General features: G+C 30.1%; 1 protein-coding gene across 1 annotated transcript; it reads right to left on the minus strand.

The window, feature by feature from the left end:
• On the minus strand, positions 1 to 789 carry LOC109353047 (transcription factor ILI7-like). The gene is made up of 2 exons (XM_019595233.1): positions 673 to 789; positions 1 to 288 (listed from the first exon to the last, which is right to left on the minus strand). The coding sequence occupies exons 1-2, from the start codon at positions 787 to 789 to the stop codon at positions 133 to 135; spliced, it is 273 nt and encodes a 90-aa protein (XP_019450778.1). The 3' UTR covers positions 1 to 132.

A 19,525-nucleotide genomic window follows, 5' to 3' on the forward strand; every position in this document is an offset into this window, starting at 1 on the left:
CCTCTAAGTAAAGGAGAAAGATACACAAATTTTATTACTATATTATTTCACTCCAAATTTCTAAACTTATTATATAATTTGTGTGTCTATCCCTTTCCTTTACTCTCACTACACAAAAAAAGTACTAAGTTGTTATTGTTGCAGAAAGTCTTGTAAAACTCTTCTGTCTATATCACTAATATCCACAGAATCCATCAATTTGGTTAGCTTTTCACTGAGATCTTCCACCTCTTTCTGCAACTTCTTAATGTAACAGCATGTTTCACTCAAGATCTTAGACACTGTTTGCTGCACCAAAACACACAAACTTTAAATCACCTAAACTAAATTATTAGTTTGTATGTTTATAGCATAAAATGCTAGTACATTATACTATGAATCTAAAAAAGTGTCACCAAAAAATGTTACTTGTATACAGCCGCAACGCAACCGCAACAAAATAATTTACTCAGAAATGACTATAATCTGCATTGAAACGACTGCATGATCACAATTGCAATAATCGCAACCATGACCACAACCTCAACTGCAACTTAAAACATCGGGTGTATATATAACATGTTCATAAAAAAATTGGTAAAATAAACATTTTGGTTGAAAACAATGCAATTATGAAGACCATGCAAAATGATTATGTTCGAAATGTTGACACGTTGGACGTGGTCATCATACCCTTGAATTGTTTGTTTGGTTCAGTTGTGGCAGAAGTAGTTGTAACCTTGACACAAGATCATTAATCTCATTCTGATCTGTGAACTTTGAAGCTCTTGAGCTTCTGTGGCCAGACATGATGCTCTCTCTCTTCTCTGGCCAATGCTTGCAGTGCGTTGTGGGGAAATTATTTGCACAAAAGACGCTGCTTAAATAGAGAATGATCGTGAGAGGTGATGCATAGATATTACACTTTCTTTTTTTGTATAACCAAGGGCATCCCTTCAATTTATGGTTAACAAACTAATCCTTTCTGTGTACGTAACTGTCTCTCTCAACAAATATCACTTACAGAAATCAAATATTTGACTTAATAGGATATGAGATATCTAATGAAACATTACACAATTAAAACAAGGCACGGTGAGAGAGTGTGTCTTGAACCTGCTGATTATTGGAATAATACAACTTCAAAGTGTGGATAGTAATAGTGAAATTAGCTACTTTAAAAGGTTATGGGTTTGTAATGTTCCACCAAAGATGAAATGCTTAATGTGGGTGCCAACAAAATTGAATCTTGCTCGACACGAAGTCCTGGGTGCTCAAGCTTCAACAAGGTGTGTATTTTGTGATGTCATGGACTAATCCATAAACCATTTGTTCTTTACTTGTGATAACTCCTATGGTATTTGGCAAAAACTTGACTCATGGTTTGATCTTGCTTCTATTATCTCCAATGATGTTAAGAGTAATTTCTTTTCTCATATGAATATATGCTTTGGATAGAGAAAATGACCAAACAATAGTGAATGTCCTTATGGTTAGTTACTATTTAGTCTTTATGGTTGATGAAGAACAAAGTTATATATGAGAATTCTACCTTCAATCTAGATGAGGTAATGAATTTAATATCTCTTTACTCTTGGAACCTTCTCAATGTTCGCTTCCCTAGTTTTAGTTTCTTTTTTTGTGGAGTGAGTTTTACACCCTTCTAGTAGTCTTATTGAATATAACATTTAATTATCTATATAGATAGAAATATCACTTATTCTCCTAATCACTTTTATTTATTTTACTAAATTTCTTTACCGATAAAAAAATACAACTTCTGACAATTCATAATTTGAATTATTTGAATCAGGGCCCATTTATCACACATTTCGGCTGTATATTAACATGGCCCACAATTACTGTGTTTTTAGAGCCATTGCCTCACAAAATCTATAATATAATAACTATATGACTATGAGATTAACTTATTTCTTGATGCATGCATGCATCCTATAGGAGAGGACAGATTTAAAGGAGAAACGGTAGCTGAAAGAAAGACTTCTGTGAAAATATATGTATGTGGAGACAACTAATAAAATATTAGCAACATATTAAAAATTTAATTTCAATTAAAATTTAGTCATAAATAATAGTATTAAAATACATAAATATATTTGTCTTTAAATATAATATGACGTGTGTGTCTCTATGCAAGTTTTTCTACGGTAATAGATATGTAATTAATGGTGAAGCACTTCTTCAGTCTCTCCATTTTATATATATATATATATATATTTTTTGAATGACTTAAAATAGTTCTCATATAAAAAAGGAACAATAAATATGGACTATATAATGATGATTAATATTAAAAGGTAATTAATAATTATATGATCTTTAAAAATTATACATATTTATCTTTTAATATTGATCTTCAAATAATGTATAATGATGTGCACCTTTTAGAAATATTACCAAATTGGTGTATTTTTTATATAATCGACATCTTATATGCCGATTTTGTCTTTTTTGTTGTTTTATAGGATTTAACCAATTCAAATTTTATAGACGTCATTAAAGTTTTATAGGATTTAACCAATTCAAATTTTAAAAATGTAATATGTTGTTTTCTTAATAACTAGTGTTGGAACAAAACATTGATGTGTTGCTAGGGTTAGGGTTTGAAAATATTTTAATTATATAAAAAAACTCTCCCCAAAGTGCCGATTTAGGGGAGAGAATTAAAAAAAATATAAAATTCCCTCATTGTCGATTTAGGGGGAGATGATACAAAAATATTAAAAGAAAACTCCCTCCATTGACGATTTAGGGGGGAGAGAAAAAAAATTAAATAATGAAACTCCCTCATTGTTGACAATTTAGGGGGAGTAAAACAAAAAAAGATAGAATCGACATATAAGATACTGATTGTATAAAAATACATTAGTTTGATAATATTTCTAAAATGTACACCAAAACCATAAATTTTAGGTGCACCATCCAAATAAATTTGTCTTATTTTAATGGGCAAATGACACAAGTTAATGATTTTATGAGTAACTTTTTGGAAAACTACAAATATCACATCCAAGTTAATAAGTACAATCTTTTATTAAAAAAATAACTTTTTAAAGTATCTTTAACATATGTGTCTGTTTATATATTATTTGGATAAGTAGCATTTTTTGGTTGGGCCATCAAAATCTAATCACTGAATCTAGAGGCTAAGAATTTTGAGTACCGGAGATTATGATTGAGAAATGATTAAAGAATACAGTGCTCACGTTTGCAAAAAATTAACTAATATTAGAACAACAAAAAAAACGTATCATCTTTTGATTACAATACAACAAATTTTGGCCCCATTCAAATATTAAACTCACCAAGTAGCTATTTTAATTTTTATTATTGGTATGATTAAAAGAAAAACTAATAGAGCTATAAGCTGATACCTAGTGAGAACAAACAAGACAAAATTATTCCCTATTTAAAATAAATTCTAATACAATGATCACCTTGTGTTTTTGAGTGGTGATTCCTTTAACAGCCCTTTTGGAACACTTTGGTTTATATAGATTATAACCTATTAACTTAGTCAAAAAAGAATTGTAAAATTGTTTGGTCAATTAAAAGTAGAGATAATAGTTTCTTAAAGTTGCTTCAAATTGCTTTTTAAACACAATAAGCATAGGGAAGTACTAATCATTGCTTTCAAATTTATACTCTCTATAGTTAGATTCGAGCCTTCAGGTGATTCATCACCTACTAGGAGTATTTGGTGGAATCCTTCCTCATACAATTATTTACCACATGAAACAACCCAAATCCATTCATGTCTTGAAAATGTTACATTGCTCGTTTCATGTAAGAAATTATCTAAGCGACTTGTACCCCTTTGTAGCCTGACACATGTTTTTCGGGAGGAATTAGGAAGAGAAGTGACTTCGCAAAAGACCTTGTGAGGACTCCTGGGATCCATCAACAATGTGATAAGAATTCTTGGAAATTTATCGGTCAAGAAGACTTCATACAAGTAGAATCCTATCTTTATTAGACTCCACCCTTAGAATAACCCAAAACCTCGGGACACCAGTCTTCCATGTCTCGATACACAAAATATATGTCAATCAAATGCCCCATAACATAAATTGGATTATGACTCGAGTGTGTCAGAATGTAAGGTCTACAATACCTTGAAGGACTTGGAAACCAACAATTAGGTTTATCCATAAAGGCCAAAAATAACATGTGTGATTATTATAGCTAGATGATATTTTGATTTTCTATAATCTTAAAAGATAATGATATGAAATAGCATATCTCTTTACTTTGTGGATAAATGTATAAGTTAAATCCAGGGACGATAATGAATTAATGAGTATCAAACCCACAAGTAATATTTGTATTAGATTGAGTCTATGTTCGTGTTTTTAGAGTTGTGTGTAAATGAAATCAGAGATTTTAAAACTCACTACTAGATAAGTCTAGATAATAGAATACTTAGAGCTACAATTCCTTTCCAAATCTCTAAATATAATACCATAACTATAATATCATGCTAATTATAAATGTAATCACATGAAAGCTTAACATAATGTAGAAACGAGTAAATGTAATACTGGTACATAATAAACTCTTTAAATATGCTTCCTTTTCTCCATGTCTATTTCATGATGAGAGGCTAAAGCAAATTGATGTGACAAAGCATGCAGAACAAGATGAATGACTAAACTACAGACACAGACAATGCACTGTAGTTGTGTCAGGGTGCTTTGTGTGTGACGAAAATAGTGAAGACAAAACCAATTATTGGAGATTTGGCATCATTTACCAAACCTCTGATTTGGTTCCTAATTTTGCGGTAGCAACTATTATGGGAGACATGGTTTTGGAGCACCAACGTGGCACTTCAACATTCGACAAGTTGCAGGGGTATCTGTCATGCTAATTAGAAATTCCTCACTTCAGTTTTCATGTTTTTTGACCTTGTCACTTTGATCATACGAATATTGAAAAACTTAAAATCGTTCCCAGTTTTCATGTATTTTAGGTGTTATAAAACATATTAAAAATGACAAACTTAACTTATATTTAAAAAAATTAGGATTATTTTGGGTTTTTCAATTTTGAGAGACCAAATTGATAAGGTCAAAAAATGAGGGATTTAAATGAGTATTTATTCTTAAATTTATTTAAAAAACTATGGGGTAAAGAAAATAAATAACATAACATTTGGGATAAGAATTTATATAATATTAAGGTCGTATAAAATATAATCATATCAAAATAAATTCTCTTAAATGTATTAATAAGATAGGATAATTATGAAACTTTATATTTGATATCATATAACTAAAAAAATATTTGAGAGTATAATATAAAATATGTATACATAATTGGAAGCACTATGACCTACACAAGTGGGGTCGAGTTCCAAAAGTTCAACGGCATTAAATACTCCAATGTCATAAATTTATCAATCATGTGATAGTATCTCTCCTCAAATTTACATTAATAAGGGATACTTTTGTAATGTGTAAATACTAGATGAATGATATTATATAATGAGTAAATATTACATTAAACGTACTGATATTATATATTATATAAGTTTTATATATTATCATTGTATTATTCACTATTCATATTTAATTATAATTTATTTTTCAAAAAAAAATCTAAATAAATGATGGATGATATAATGACTATATACAAATCTTTATACATTTAGTACATAGATTTAATTAATGAGAATAGAGTATCTCATGGTATAAGGAGATAAGTTATCTTCTTCTGCCAGTGAAATCATGACATGTGTCATGTTTCAGCATTTTCTATAAAAATATTTTTAAAAATAAACAAAATAGCATACATGTCATATTTTTACTGGTTATGAGAGATAAATTATCTCTTGATATAAGGAGATACATTATTCTCTTAATCAATTATTTATCTATGTCCCAAAAATGTTAAGCAGTTACCAATATATTAATTACAAACCACCTTCATCATAAACTCAATCTGTTATGTAGAAAACATGTATATATTGTCTCTCCTCCACCCTTTTACACCAATTAATAAGATAACCTTTATACTTTTTTTTTTTATAAATTAGATAAGATGATCTTCTATTTTCTCTAAATCAGATAATTAAGATAGTATACTCATAAACCAATTTTTAGAGTCTATCTATAATATGAGTCATTTGCACAATAATTTGGTAACACAAGTTTTTTGTATTTGAAATATAATATGTCAAGGGCAAAACCATAGACATTTGTAAATGTCTATTTACACTTTTTCTATTGCCTAATCATAAATTTATAAAATAGAAAAGCTCAAGTATGACTAAACTAGTTGATGAAGATTATGGATATAGAATTTCAACATCCAATTATATTATCTTACCCATCAATTACTTATTTTTTTTATCGGCAATGGTTAGTATGTTAGTATTTTGTTGTGGGTGAGACTCCACCCTCAACCTCCTACACCCCTACCCCTACTACCATCAAACCACCCTTATAACTCCCATTTTTTGTTGATGGTGGGACTCAAACCCACAACCTCCTGTATTCCGCTTTTTATGACCGCCTTCTTTACCATCAGACCACCTTATAACTCGAACTCATCAATTACTTATTACATAATAATAATAATAGGCTTGAGTCCACACAACAGTGCCACTACAATCTATGCTAATAACCAATATTCAATGCATGTCGATGTCTTACTATTTTGGGACACACCAATTCAGTCTTCTTTACCTCATGCTATACTTGACGTCAACAACTCAACATGTGTAATTAATAGTAGGGGTATTTATGAAAGTTTAAATCGATTTTTAGATTAAAATATATTTGACATGAAGATATAAATATTATGTGGTTTGAATTGGTTTTGTTATTTACACTAAGACACGTGGTTCAGAAAAATTATATGCAATAATGATAAAGTTCAGTTCAATTTAAAAAAAAAATAATAAATCTAGTTCAAGTGCCAAGTTAACATAAAAATTCATAAGAAACTTGTACCTAAAATATCAAGTGTACATAAAAAACAATCAAATTTTATAAGATACACATCCAAACATTTAATTCAACATAAATAATATATATCAACAACAAAAATAAAAAAGAACAAAAAAAATAATAACATCACCAAAGTAACATAGGCAAAATAATTTTAACAATTAGAAAGTATGGAGAAACGTACATTCTGATATTCATTTCAAAGATAATTAGACCCAGTATGGAAATCCTCTTCATATTATGTATATATAATTATATATAATAAGTATTAGATTGGTCTATTGTTTACTAAAATTGGAACCAAATACTAAACTCATCAATTTTGTAAAAAAACAATTTAACAACATCCAAGGAAAATTGGTTATTGGGGTTTTAGTATTTTGAATCGATTTTCAATTTCCATATTTTAGAATATTTGGTTAGAAACAATTAATGCAGTTTTTATGTTCATGTATTAGTGTATATGTATCTAGTTGTTGTTTTTTTATCATAATGTATCTGCATGTTTCTAGTGGCCAATTTCAAGATAGAAACTTTGACCCCTCAAAGTCACTCAAATAAGTTTCTGTGTGCAGGGTTCACATGCAGCCACTGATGATTGAGCCGTGAATATAATGGAGTGTATGAGTTTGATACACAATCACTGCATTCTCTGTCATTTATATTTAATCATTATTGATTCGTAAAAAAATATAATGCAAATGAATGGTATATAATGTATTGGTTATGTATAAATTTTTACACTGATAATACATAGATACTATGCTCTTCGGGTGAAATAAAAAGGGTTTAGGCTTATAGGTTAAGGAGTCTTTCAATGAATTTGTTCATCTATTCTACATTTACTTAAAATTGTAGCAGAATTTCTCTAACTCGACATTCTAGGTCAAGTGATCAATGCATATTCTATGGTAAGAAATGTGTTATTTCTACAATTAATTTGAACAATTACATCATATATTTATACATTTTCACTCTTATTTATGTTTTTTTTATTTCAATGAAGCAAAAACTAACAAATCATACTCAATGTCCTCAAGTCAAACTTATAGAGAAATTACTCCTAACAATTAATTATTCTAAAGAATGTGATATACCCATGTTTTGGTTTATTTTTATTCCCACATTCACATTAATGGGAATTAGTATGTTCTATCATCTCTACTTATATATTATATATCCACTTTGTTTTTTTACACTAGTTCTATTTCTCGTTGTTTTTCTCACTACTTTTTTTCTCAATAAAGAAGTAATCAGGGTTGGTATAACAGGAAAAAATGTTATACAAAAAACATGATATTCTCTAACCCTAAAACAGTTTCTTTTGCGTATGTAATGCTTTTAATCTATATAAGTGATGGGATTTTCTTTTGATGCACATTTTCAAGGCTTAGTCAAAAGAAATTTTCCTGGTACAAAAAAAAGAAAGAAAATTTCCAAATTTATCATCATTCAATAATTATACTATCACCATTTTTCACCATCTATCAATACCTATGTTAACTAATTAATGAGGTTATTTTAGTCAAAATATAATAAAATAGAAATCAAATTAGTGACTTCTCAATTTATATGCTAATGTTTAAAAGTGTAATATCTATATATTGTTAATGTAAAAATTAATACAAATAAGTATATTCTTTATCATTTATTTATATTACTTTTTTAAAGAGTCAATCATAATTACATATGAATGATATATGATACAATAACAACATATAAAACGTATACATTATTAGTACATACATTTCTCCCTTCTAATACCTTAAAATACATGATATGGAACCAATGAAGTAAAATGATGGGAAAATGCATTATTACATTTCCGGAATGAAGTCCTTAATTTTGGGGCACACTTACATTCATGATTTTAAATTACAACATTAGCATTTGAACCATTCAAATTTAACAACTTATCTTAGAACAAAAAACATTATCTATATATCTCCCCTTTTAATCTTTTATCTCTATATCTGTGAAACTCGAGCCAAACTCAAATCAAAAGATGTTTTATATTAGATTTAATCAGTTTATATGGTTAAATCGTCTAGTCGGACCAGGTGATTTAATATATAATTAATAATTATCTATAAATATATAATTATATATAAACATAATTTTTTTATAATTAATAATCGTGTATAATTATATTGAAGTATATATTTCTATCTATTTTTGTATAGAGTAAAACAAAATTATTAGAGTAGTGTTCCACATCTTTAAAAAATTAATGATTCACCTGTTGGGTTATTATGGTTTAACTGAGTTTAACATGGTTAGACCGAAATTTCTATGGTTCAAAGCCATCCAACTACTTATTCAGTTAAGATTACAAACTAGAATTATTTTCTAATCCGATCTGCGATTGGACCAGTCGAACCATCCAATCCGTTATCCACAATATTGCTATATACCCATCTTCAAGTCAAGTAACAACTTATAGTTGTTGTAATTTAATTATCAAAATAACATTACTTATTAAACTATCATCTTCACAACCAATTTTTGTCATATATATATATATATAGAATTAAGTTTATATTTTTTGATAGGCTTAGAATATAGTTTAAAATACACTTATTATAAATATGACTGTTAATTATTAAAATATAAAAACTAAAAAATCTATACATTGCATGGACAAAAACTAGTATTTGTATAAACACATTCTACAAGCCTACCGCCCTTATTATTCTGAGTTAAATTATGTAGTATCGCATATCATGTTTGACTACCAACAAAGCGTTGCTCTAATGATATAAAGTTTTATTAGATCCTCAAAGTCGAGTGTTCGATTCTTGGAAACCACACTTGTTAAATCAGAAGTATCCAGCTTAGACTAGAGTGTTGATGATCAGCATCTAATAAGACTAGAGGCTCAATTGCAGCCGGATTATAACTTAGTTTTGAGGTAGGAGGAGATGTTATGGTTTCAAAAATCCAGAGAGCAATGAGTGAAATTTGGTGACAGAAACACTAAATATTTTCACACAGACCATTATGAGGAGGAAACACAATAAAATCCATGGTCTTTTCTTTGATAATGGTGTTTGGACTACTGACTCGAATGATCTCAAGGTAGAAGCTAATCAGTACTTCAAAGGGCTTTTTTGTGGATTGTGTCATGTTAATATTGAGAATTATATTGTCTCGACTCCTGTGATGCCGCCCCAAGGTGGTGTTGCTTTGACTGGGCCATTACTTTAGAGGAAGTCACCAAGCATGTTATGGCTATGAATTCGTTCAAATCGCCTAACACAAATGGATTTTAGCCTTATTTCTTTTAGAAATATTGGCATATTGTGGAGAAATATATTTGGAAGATGGTCTGAGATGCTTTTCAAAATGGTTTCTCTGACCCTAGGCTGTTGGAGACTCTTATGGTGCTTATCCCAAAAGTTAATCACCCTACATCTTGAAGGAACTGAGACATATTAGTTTGTGTAGTGTGGTTTATAAGGTGTTGACTAAGGTGTTGGTTAGTAGAATGAGACCCTTTCTTGATAGCTTAATTGGTCCACTTCAGAGTAGCTTTATTCCTGGGAGAACGATGCCTGATAACGTTATCTTTGCTTAGGAGGTTATGCACTACATCCACAAATCCAAACAGATGAAAGGTGTAATGGCGTTCAATGTTGATTTGGAGAAAGCCTTTGACATAGTTAACTGGGACTTCCTAGAACAGACTTTGATTGACTTTAGTTTTCCCTCTTCTATTGTGGGGCTTATCATGTGGTGCATGCGGTCTGGATCCATGTCTATTCTCTGGAACGGCTTGCGCTTGGACTCCTTTAGTCCTTCTAGAGGCCTCCGTCAAGGGGTTCACATGTCTCTTTATTTTTCGTCCTTTGCATGGAAAAGTTATCTTTGCTTAATTAACAAAAATTAGATTTGGGTATATGGCAACCTATTACACTCTCTAGAGGAGGTACTTCTATCTCACACTTACTTTTTGATGATGATGTTCTCCGTTTCTGCAAAGCAAATAACACTCAGGTCAAATTGCTTACCTCACCTCTTGAGGATTTCTGCAAAGCCTCTGGTATGAAAGTGAACCTTAATAAGTCTAAATTCACGTGCTCAAAACAAGTGTCTAACAAGAGGAGGCATAATTTCATAGCTCTTTCTAGGATTGTGTTGTCACTAATCTTGGTAAGTATTTGGGTATTCCTCTTATTCAAGGGAGGGTCCACAAATTTGTCTTTAATCCGTTGTTGGAAAAGATTCAGAGACACATGAGCACATGGAAGTCTAATCTCCTCAATAAAGCAAGTAGACTGTATCTTATTAAAGCTGTTATTACTTCCTTACCAATCTATACTATGCAGAGTATGTGGCCCCCTCAGATTATTTGCAATGAGATTGATAGGATGTCAAGTAACTTCTTATGGGGTGCTCACGCTAATAAACGAAGTCTTAACCTGGTTAGATGAGAGGTCCTGAGTAAGCATAAAAGAGATGGAGGCCTTGGGATTCAGGACTCTTGATCGACGAATATCTCCATTCTTGGAAAGTTGAGATGGGATATGATTAAAGGGAGTAATACATTTTGGTGCAAGATATTTCACGAAACGTATCTTGGAGACTGTGGTATGATGTATGCCCATATTAGGCCCTCTACTTTTCTTGTTTGGAAGAGTATTGTGAAAGCTATAATGGAACTAAGGGATGGTTTCAGTCTTCAGTTAGGAGATGGAAATTGTTCCTTCTAATATGATAATTGGTCTGGTTTGGATAAACTTTGTAACCTTTTAGATTATGTTAATATTTCTGACACCCAACTGCAAATTAAGGATTTATGGAAGGATAATACATGGGATTTTAGTTTCATATACATTTATGCTTCCTACTCATGTGATGGAAGCTATTCATGCTATTAAGTCATGTCTTCTCTTAAAAATATTGATTCTTGGATTTGGGAGGATAGTGCAACAGGATGCTTCACAACTAATTCAGGCAATTGGTGGTTTATGAGTAATGGGGAGGTTTTCCTTGCTCAGAGCTTTTGGAGGTGGTTATGTAGGCTGCATGTTCCAGAAAAGGTCATGTTTCTTTGTTGGCTCTCTGCTCATGATTCTTTACTGATAAACTCTCTCCGCTTCATGAGACATTTTTCTAACACACCAACCTGCTCTCGATGTAATAGTGTTTCTAAGGATCTCCTCCATGCTCTCAGGGACTGATGTAATTGTGCTCTTCTTTGGTGTCGTCTGGGCTTTAATAGTTAGGGTTTTTCGGCTACTTAGTCTTTTACTTCTTAGCTTGTGGATAATGTCAAAACCTGTCATGGTAACCTATTTTTGGTTGTCTTATGGTGGGCTTGGCGTTGACATAATAATTCCATATTTGGTAGCATTTCTTGGGACTTAGCTTATATTGCTATGAATATTCATCATGACTATAGAGATTGGTTTTCTACTGATTCTTTCTCAACTGAAGTGGCATTGGCCAGTATCCACTGGTGTTGTCCAAAGAATAGTTGGGTGAAACTTAATGTAGATGACAGTTGTATAATCCATGATCAAAATATTGGAGGAGGGGGAGTTATCCGTAATCATCACGAACAACGCCTTTCTGGTTTCTCTTCTAAGTCTGGATTTGGGTCTCTCATCTTGCCTGAACTGTTTTCCGTGGAGCATGGTATTTGTTTGACTTGGAATCAAGGGCATCATGCGATTATTTTAGAAAGTGATTGTTTTTAGGCAATTCACCTGATCATCGAGAAGACATAGAGTCGCTTATCTCATTTGGCAGATTGGTTGGCTAAAACTAGTTTGAATCTCCCTCTCTCTTCTTGGATTTGGGAGTCGCTGCCTGATGGAGCTCTCCACTTTCTTCAAATGGATCTCATTCCTATTCTTTAGTTTCTTTGTTTTCTAATGTACCAAAAAAAACATATCATGTCTGGCTCCTGATCTTCAGAAAATATCGCAATAAATGAGAATTTTATTTTAACATATTCTATATTATTTTAAAGTATAAAGAAAAATAATGCATTCCATAAAAAACATGAGAGTATCATTTTATTTTTTTATAGATTAAAGTTTAGGTGAGTTAGATTTCAAAAGTTAATAAGGTCAAAGTATGTTTTGAGGCTCTATAAACACTTACGGAAGAACTTAAACATTAACCACTAACAAATTCCTCACCCCGACAAGGGATTTGAACATATAACCTTGTGAGATATGAGTTTTAAACAAATTTTGTGATTAAAAAGTTTACTCATATACATAGTGCACTTCTTATTTATTATTTGTACCAAACATTGTCCCTTTCTTATTTGTTTAAAAAAAACTAATTGGAAAGTAAACTTAATAAAACCATGAAATACCCTAATAAAGTCATGAAAAAGTACTTAGTGCATACATCACTTTTTTTTATAAGCGAAATTGTATTAAAGAAGCATAAGGGGTGTTGATCCAATACAAGAGGAAAATCATAAATCACAACTTTTGATTGAAACCAAGACCAAGATCAGACTTGAATGAAATCCATTATGTGCATAAAACTCACAGGCTTATATGAGAATATAGTATCATTGCTCATAATCCAGATTGACCACACAACAAAAAACCACATCACCCTCCACTACTCAGACCCTTTAGCTCTATGACTAAGTGCATGATGCATGTCCAAAGACTCAACGATTGTTGTAGGTTTTGGCTCACCAATTTGAAGCACAAATAAACGTCTTTCAAACGGAATTTGCAAAGTCACAAGATAAAAAAAGATGGTCAATTGACTCATCATGGTTCTTGCAAAAAGCACACTTCAATTCCTCACTCCTAATTAGAATATCTTGCCTTTTGAAAAGCTCCACCTTTGCAGAAATTCTATGTCTAAGAAGTTTCTAGACAAAATAAAAAATATTTTAGGGAACACAATTAATTCAAGGGAGGGGATCCATTTACTCCAAGAGTAAGTTTAAAAGACTTACTCCACATCTTAGCCATCAATTCTATGAAGATCTAATAGTTTGAATAAATGGGTAGATATAAACTATTAGATATCTCTAAAATTGATGGCTAGGATGTGGAGTAAATTTTTTAAACATACTCTTGAAGTAAGTGGATCTCCTCTCTTAATCCAAAACTTAAGTAAAGTGTTGTAGACAGAATACTTAGATCAACTTGAATGAGATAAGCCAACTTCACCACACAATTCCCAAATGCATCAAGACCCCATCTCCACCACATTTCAACAATATTGTTCTCACATGATTCAAATCATACAAATTTCTAATCATACTCTCCTCTCTATCAAACAAGTGATGAACACTTACAATGGAGGATATTTCCCCCACCATCCCATAACAAATCCAAATTCAAAATCTAAAATTGAAATTCGAATAGGAATAAGTGAAAGATGTTAAGATTTCATCTCAAAATTAATCAACTGTAGAAGTAGCTCAACATATATTTAAGCATGTCTAGAAGAATGAAGCATATGATAGTGGTGGGACTTACTTCCAAACATACCCCTCCACAGAAATCTATCAGACCAAACAAAGAGATAAATTTTGACCCCATAACATAAGTGCATTTTTGGGCCCACGAAACCATAGGGAAGTTGGACTTTAACTTTTATATAATGTTAAGGTTGTATCTCAAAATTATCCAAACAATATTTAAACCATATATAAGAAAATGCAACAAAGAATTTGAAACTCACTTTCAAACAAAAGATAATGATGAGTAATTGAGTGTAAAATTAATACAACAACTTATACAATAAAAATTAAATTAGAGAATTAGCTATAGTAAATAGAGAAAAAAGGTGGTGCACTTATACTGTAGTGATTTTTTACATTGTTAACATATCTCTCATATATTAGGAATTGCCAATTCTTAAACATAAATAACATAGACGAATTTAACACGATGCATGAATTATAAACTCAATAAAATAATAGATATAAATATAAATTTCTATTCAAAATTCCTATAAACTTTTATGCTCTATTTGGTAGAATAGAAAGAGGAAAAAAATTTAAAAATAATGATTTATTTCTCTCATTTGGTTTAGAGGAGAAAAAATAGGAAACCATGTCCTATATCATGTCATGCACCAACGATAATGAAGCAAAACTTGAAAAATAATATGTTTAAATTTTTTAATTGATATAACATGTTTATTGATGTGAGATAAGATTTGTGACTTTGTTTGAGGTAACGAATATCTATTCAAGACACAAGCGATTTGAGAGATGTTTCTTTTCTCTTTTTTTATTTATTTAAAACAAAACAACACAAAAATCTAGTATATTTCTCATTTATTTCTCTCTTTTCTATCTCTTTCTCACCTATTTCAATCTTCTTATTATTTTCTATTGTATAACCAAATGGAACAATAAAGCTCTTATCTCTTCCTAATAAAAAAAGGCACCCTAATACAAACTCTATATATGTCTATGTCACTGGAAGTGTAGGTAATTAACACACGCTTTTAAATTGTAACCCTCCAAATGCTAAAGTCTATATCATTGTAGGACCAAATTTCTAACCCTAATAGGGTGTAGGCATGCAGTATATGTTAAGTACATATATTGTCTTGTTCTAGCTAATGACATATACCTTGCTAATTGTGGATCCATACTCTTTTATGTGACCACTTTCAATCAATTCGCAATGGTTGTTTCCTTATGCCCACTTGTCTTCAATGACTGAAATTTTGGAAACGAGATATTTTCTCTCCTTTGTAGTCTCTTTATCAGTTAACAGTTTAGAGATATCAACGAGATGTCGATTTAATGGTATAAGGTCTTGGAGATTCTAACAGTAAGAGATTTTAATATCAATTTAGATATTTGTACACCTAGTTTTTTATATCATATTCTAACATCAATCTCTTAGGTGTTTTTTATCTTCTTTTTTATAATGGAAGGTTATCTATTTTCTTTACATATATTTTCCTAAAATATATGCAAAAAGTTAGAATACAAGTTATAATTTCGTTATGAATCATTTACATTGGAACATGCAGGGATGAGAAATGAGATCCTATAGGAATAGTGATAAAAAGATAATGACATGAAATTTTGTCCTACAGTAATAGTATATACAAATGTCAACAAGAATAACAGTAGACACTAGTACAAGTGGACTACAACCACAAGCTGAGATTTCCTTTCTTTCTTGTCAATAAAAGGAACTAATTAATTTTTGTTTGCAATTTTTTTTTTTGAACAATTTTTACTAGACAATTACAGAACACTACATATTTTATTAGAATGCCGTGAGTATAAAATTATGGGAGCTAATGCATTATTGTGAAAATTGAGAATAATTAATATAGATTATGGATCTTATTTGAGCGGTAAAGATTAAAAAATACATGCATTATGACTATCATGTGACCAATAACTAATTTTTAATCCTAACCGTACATGATTGGTTGTAAGACTCATATTTATTGTTCTCACAATTTTTATATGAGAATTGTTCTCACTTGAGTCACTCAGTGTATATATATATATAGGAGCTACTCGAGTGAGAACAGTTTTCATATAAAAATTGTGAGAATAATAGATTTGTGTCTTACAAACAATCATAGATGATTAAGATTAAAAATTAGTTATTGATCACATGATAGTCATGTGCATATATCTTTTAAATCTTAATCATTCAATCAAGATCTAGTGGTTTATGCTAAATATTCTTATTTCTCACACTAACGTATTGTTTTCACGTGAGTAGTTCTATATATATATATATAAATAATGAAGTTAAGATTTATAATCATTCAACTATATATATACATAAGAAATAGTGGTTGGACAAAAAGTGGAGTTATTTTATTTTAAGACACACGTGGAATAAGAGATATACAATTACATCAATCTATAGCTCATAAATTATTGGGCTAGACTTGTTTCCAACATTAACCATAACATTGAACTTTTTAATATTGATATAGTTAGAGCATATTTGGTGGGAGATGCATTAGGGTTACACAGAAGTTTGTATAACAAATGCACTTAAAATTTATGGTTGGAGAGAGAAAAAGCTGATGAGGTGCATGCAAGGATCACTCGGTATGCAAGTAACTATTACATAGAAATCTTTATGAGCCCCATTAATTATGAGATGTTGCTTAAGTTATAATTTATGGGTTTAATATGTATATACGGATGGTATAAGTATTTTTTTATATTGTCAACACACCATTCATTATTTTTATGATAATTATCATTAGTTCTAATAAAAGTAATACAAATCAATGATGAATGATGTGCTGTCAGTGTTAATTTTTTTTACACAAACAATATATAGATATTAAACTTATAATTTTTTAAGAGTTTAGTATTAAAAACATTAAGATGTGAATTCATTATTCACGTATATTAATTTATTTAAAAGTTAAAAGATAATTGACTCATGATTAATAGATTATGAACAAATAATACAAAAATATAAAGAAAAAGATGTATACAATGTAAGAAAGTTTTATATTGTCACTATACCACTCATTATTTATTTTTATCATTGTTGACATTTAAAATTAAGTAATACAAATAAATGATAAATGATATGGTGATCGAGTATAAATTCATCTTATAACATAGCATATTGACATTAATTGGAAAAGGTTCACAAACTACACCAACATTAACAGAATATTGACATTAACAGAATTGAAACAAAAGTTAAGAAATTACAATGTCAAAATTCAACAGGTTCACAAACTATATCATAAAAAATAGCAACAAATCCTAGACAACAATCCTGAGCAGTGTATATATATATATAGGAGCTACTCGAGTGAGAACAGTTTTCATATAAAAATTGTGAGAATAATAGATTTGTGTCTTACAAACAATCATAGATGATTAAGATTAAAAATTAGTTATTGATCACATGATAGTCATGTGCATATATCTTTTAAATCTTAATCATTCAATCAAGATCTAGTGGTTTATGCTAAATATTCTTATTTCTCACACTAACGTATTGTTTTCACGTGAGTAGTTCTATATATATATATATAAATAATGAAGTTAAGATTTATAATCATTCAACTATATATATACATAAGAAATAGTGGTTGGACAAAAAGTGGAGTTATTTTATTTTAAGACACACGTGGAATAAGAGATATACAATTACATCAATCTATAGCTCATAAATTATTGGGCTAGACTTGTTTCCAACATTAACCATAACATTGAACTTTTTAATATTGATATAGTTAGAGCATATTTGGTGGGAGATGCATTAGGGTTACACAGAAGTTTGTATAACAAATGCACTTAAAATTTATGGTTGGAGAGAGAAAAAGCTGATGAGGTGCATGCAAGGATCACTCGGTATGCAAGTAACTATTACATAGAAATCTTTATGAGCCCCATTAATTATGAGATGTTGCTTAAGTTATAATTTATGGGTTTAATATGTATATACGGATGGTATAAGTATTTTTTTATATTGTCAACACACCATTCATTATTTTTATGATAATTATCATTAGTTCTAATAAAAGTAATACAAATCAATGATGAATGATGTGCTGTCAGTGTTAATTTTTTTTACACAAACAATATATAGATATTAAACTTATAATTTTTTAAGAGTTTAGTATTAAAAACATTAAGATGTGAATTCATTATTCACGTATATTAATTTATTTAAAAGTTAAAAGATAATTGACTCATGATTAATAGATTATGAACAAATAATACAAAAATATAAAGAAAAAGATGTATACAATGTAAGAAAGTTTTATATTGTCACTATACCACTCATTATTTATTTTTATCATTGTTGACATTTAAAATTAAGTAATACAAATAAATGATAAATGATATGGTGATCGAGTATAAATTCATCTTATAACATAGCATATTGACATTAATTGGAAAAGGTTCACAAACTACACCAACATTAACAGAATATTGACATTAACAGAATTGAAACAAAAGTTAAGAAATTACAATGTCAAAATTCAACAGGTTCACAAACTATATCATAAAAAATAGCAACAAATCCTAGACAACAATCCTGAGACTCCTGCTTGTCATCGTCAAGATCCCTGTAGTCTAATCGGTTAGATAATTTTCTAAGTTCAACTTGGGCTTATTGATTCTGAGCATCAAGGGAATTCATCCTTGTGGTGATGTAGCTTCGAAGCGAAACCAACTCACCTGTAATCATGTGATTGGTAGGCATGGCAAAAGATGAATATGACTCGAAAGGGAATATAGAGGGCTAAGGTGTAGGAGGGTCATTAGAAGGGTTTTCCATCATAGCAACCATTTGATCACTTTGACATTTGTATAGCTGATGAATAAGGTCTCGAAAGAATCCCATTTTGTGCATCACATTCACATCATCTTGTTATGTTTAGCATCTGGTTCAACCATGGACTCTCCAACAGGGGAAATACCAAAGTGCTTAAGTATATGAAAGTGATGATTATAGCATAAGGTAAGGGACTCTGAGTATCTCTAAAAGACCACATTTGACGCATTACCATCATAGCCCAGTTTATAGAAATATTATGCTTAATAGCATACATTAGTTGTAGTTCCATACCATTTATTTGTCAATGATTGGAAAATTTTGGAACCACAACAT

The sequence above is a fragment of the Lupinus angustifolius genome, chromosome LG07, assembly GCF_001865875.1.
Source record: "Lupinus angustifolius cultivar Tanjil chromosome LG07, LupAngTanjil_v1.0, whole genome shotgun sequence".
Lineage (NCBI taxonomy): Eukaryota > Viridiplantae > Streptophyta > Magnoliopsida > Fabales > Fabaceae > Lupinus > Lupinus angustifolius.

What these genes read in the sequence shown, in the direction of transcription:
- LOC109353047 (XM_019595233.1), bottom strand. Translation starts at nt 789, where the DNA reads ATGTCTGGCCACAGAAGCTCAAGAGCTTCAAAGTTCACAGATCAGAAT. An exon ending in ACCAAACAAACAATTCAAGG is followed by an intron (nt 289 to 672) that starts GTATGATGACCA and finishes GTTTTGGTGCAG; the next exon opens with CAAACAGTGTCTAAGATCTT.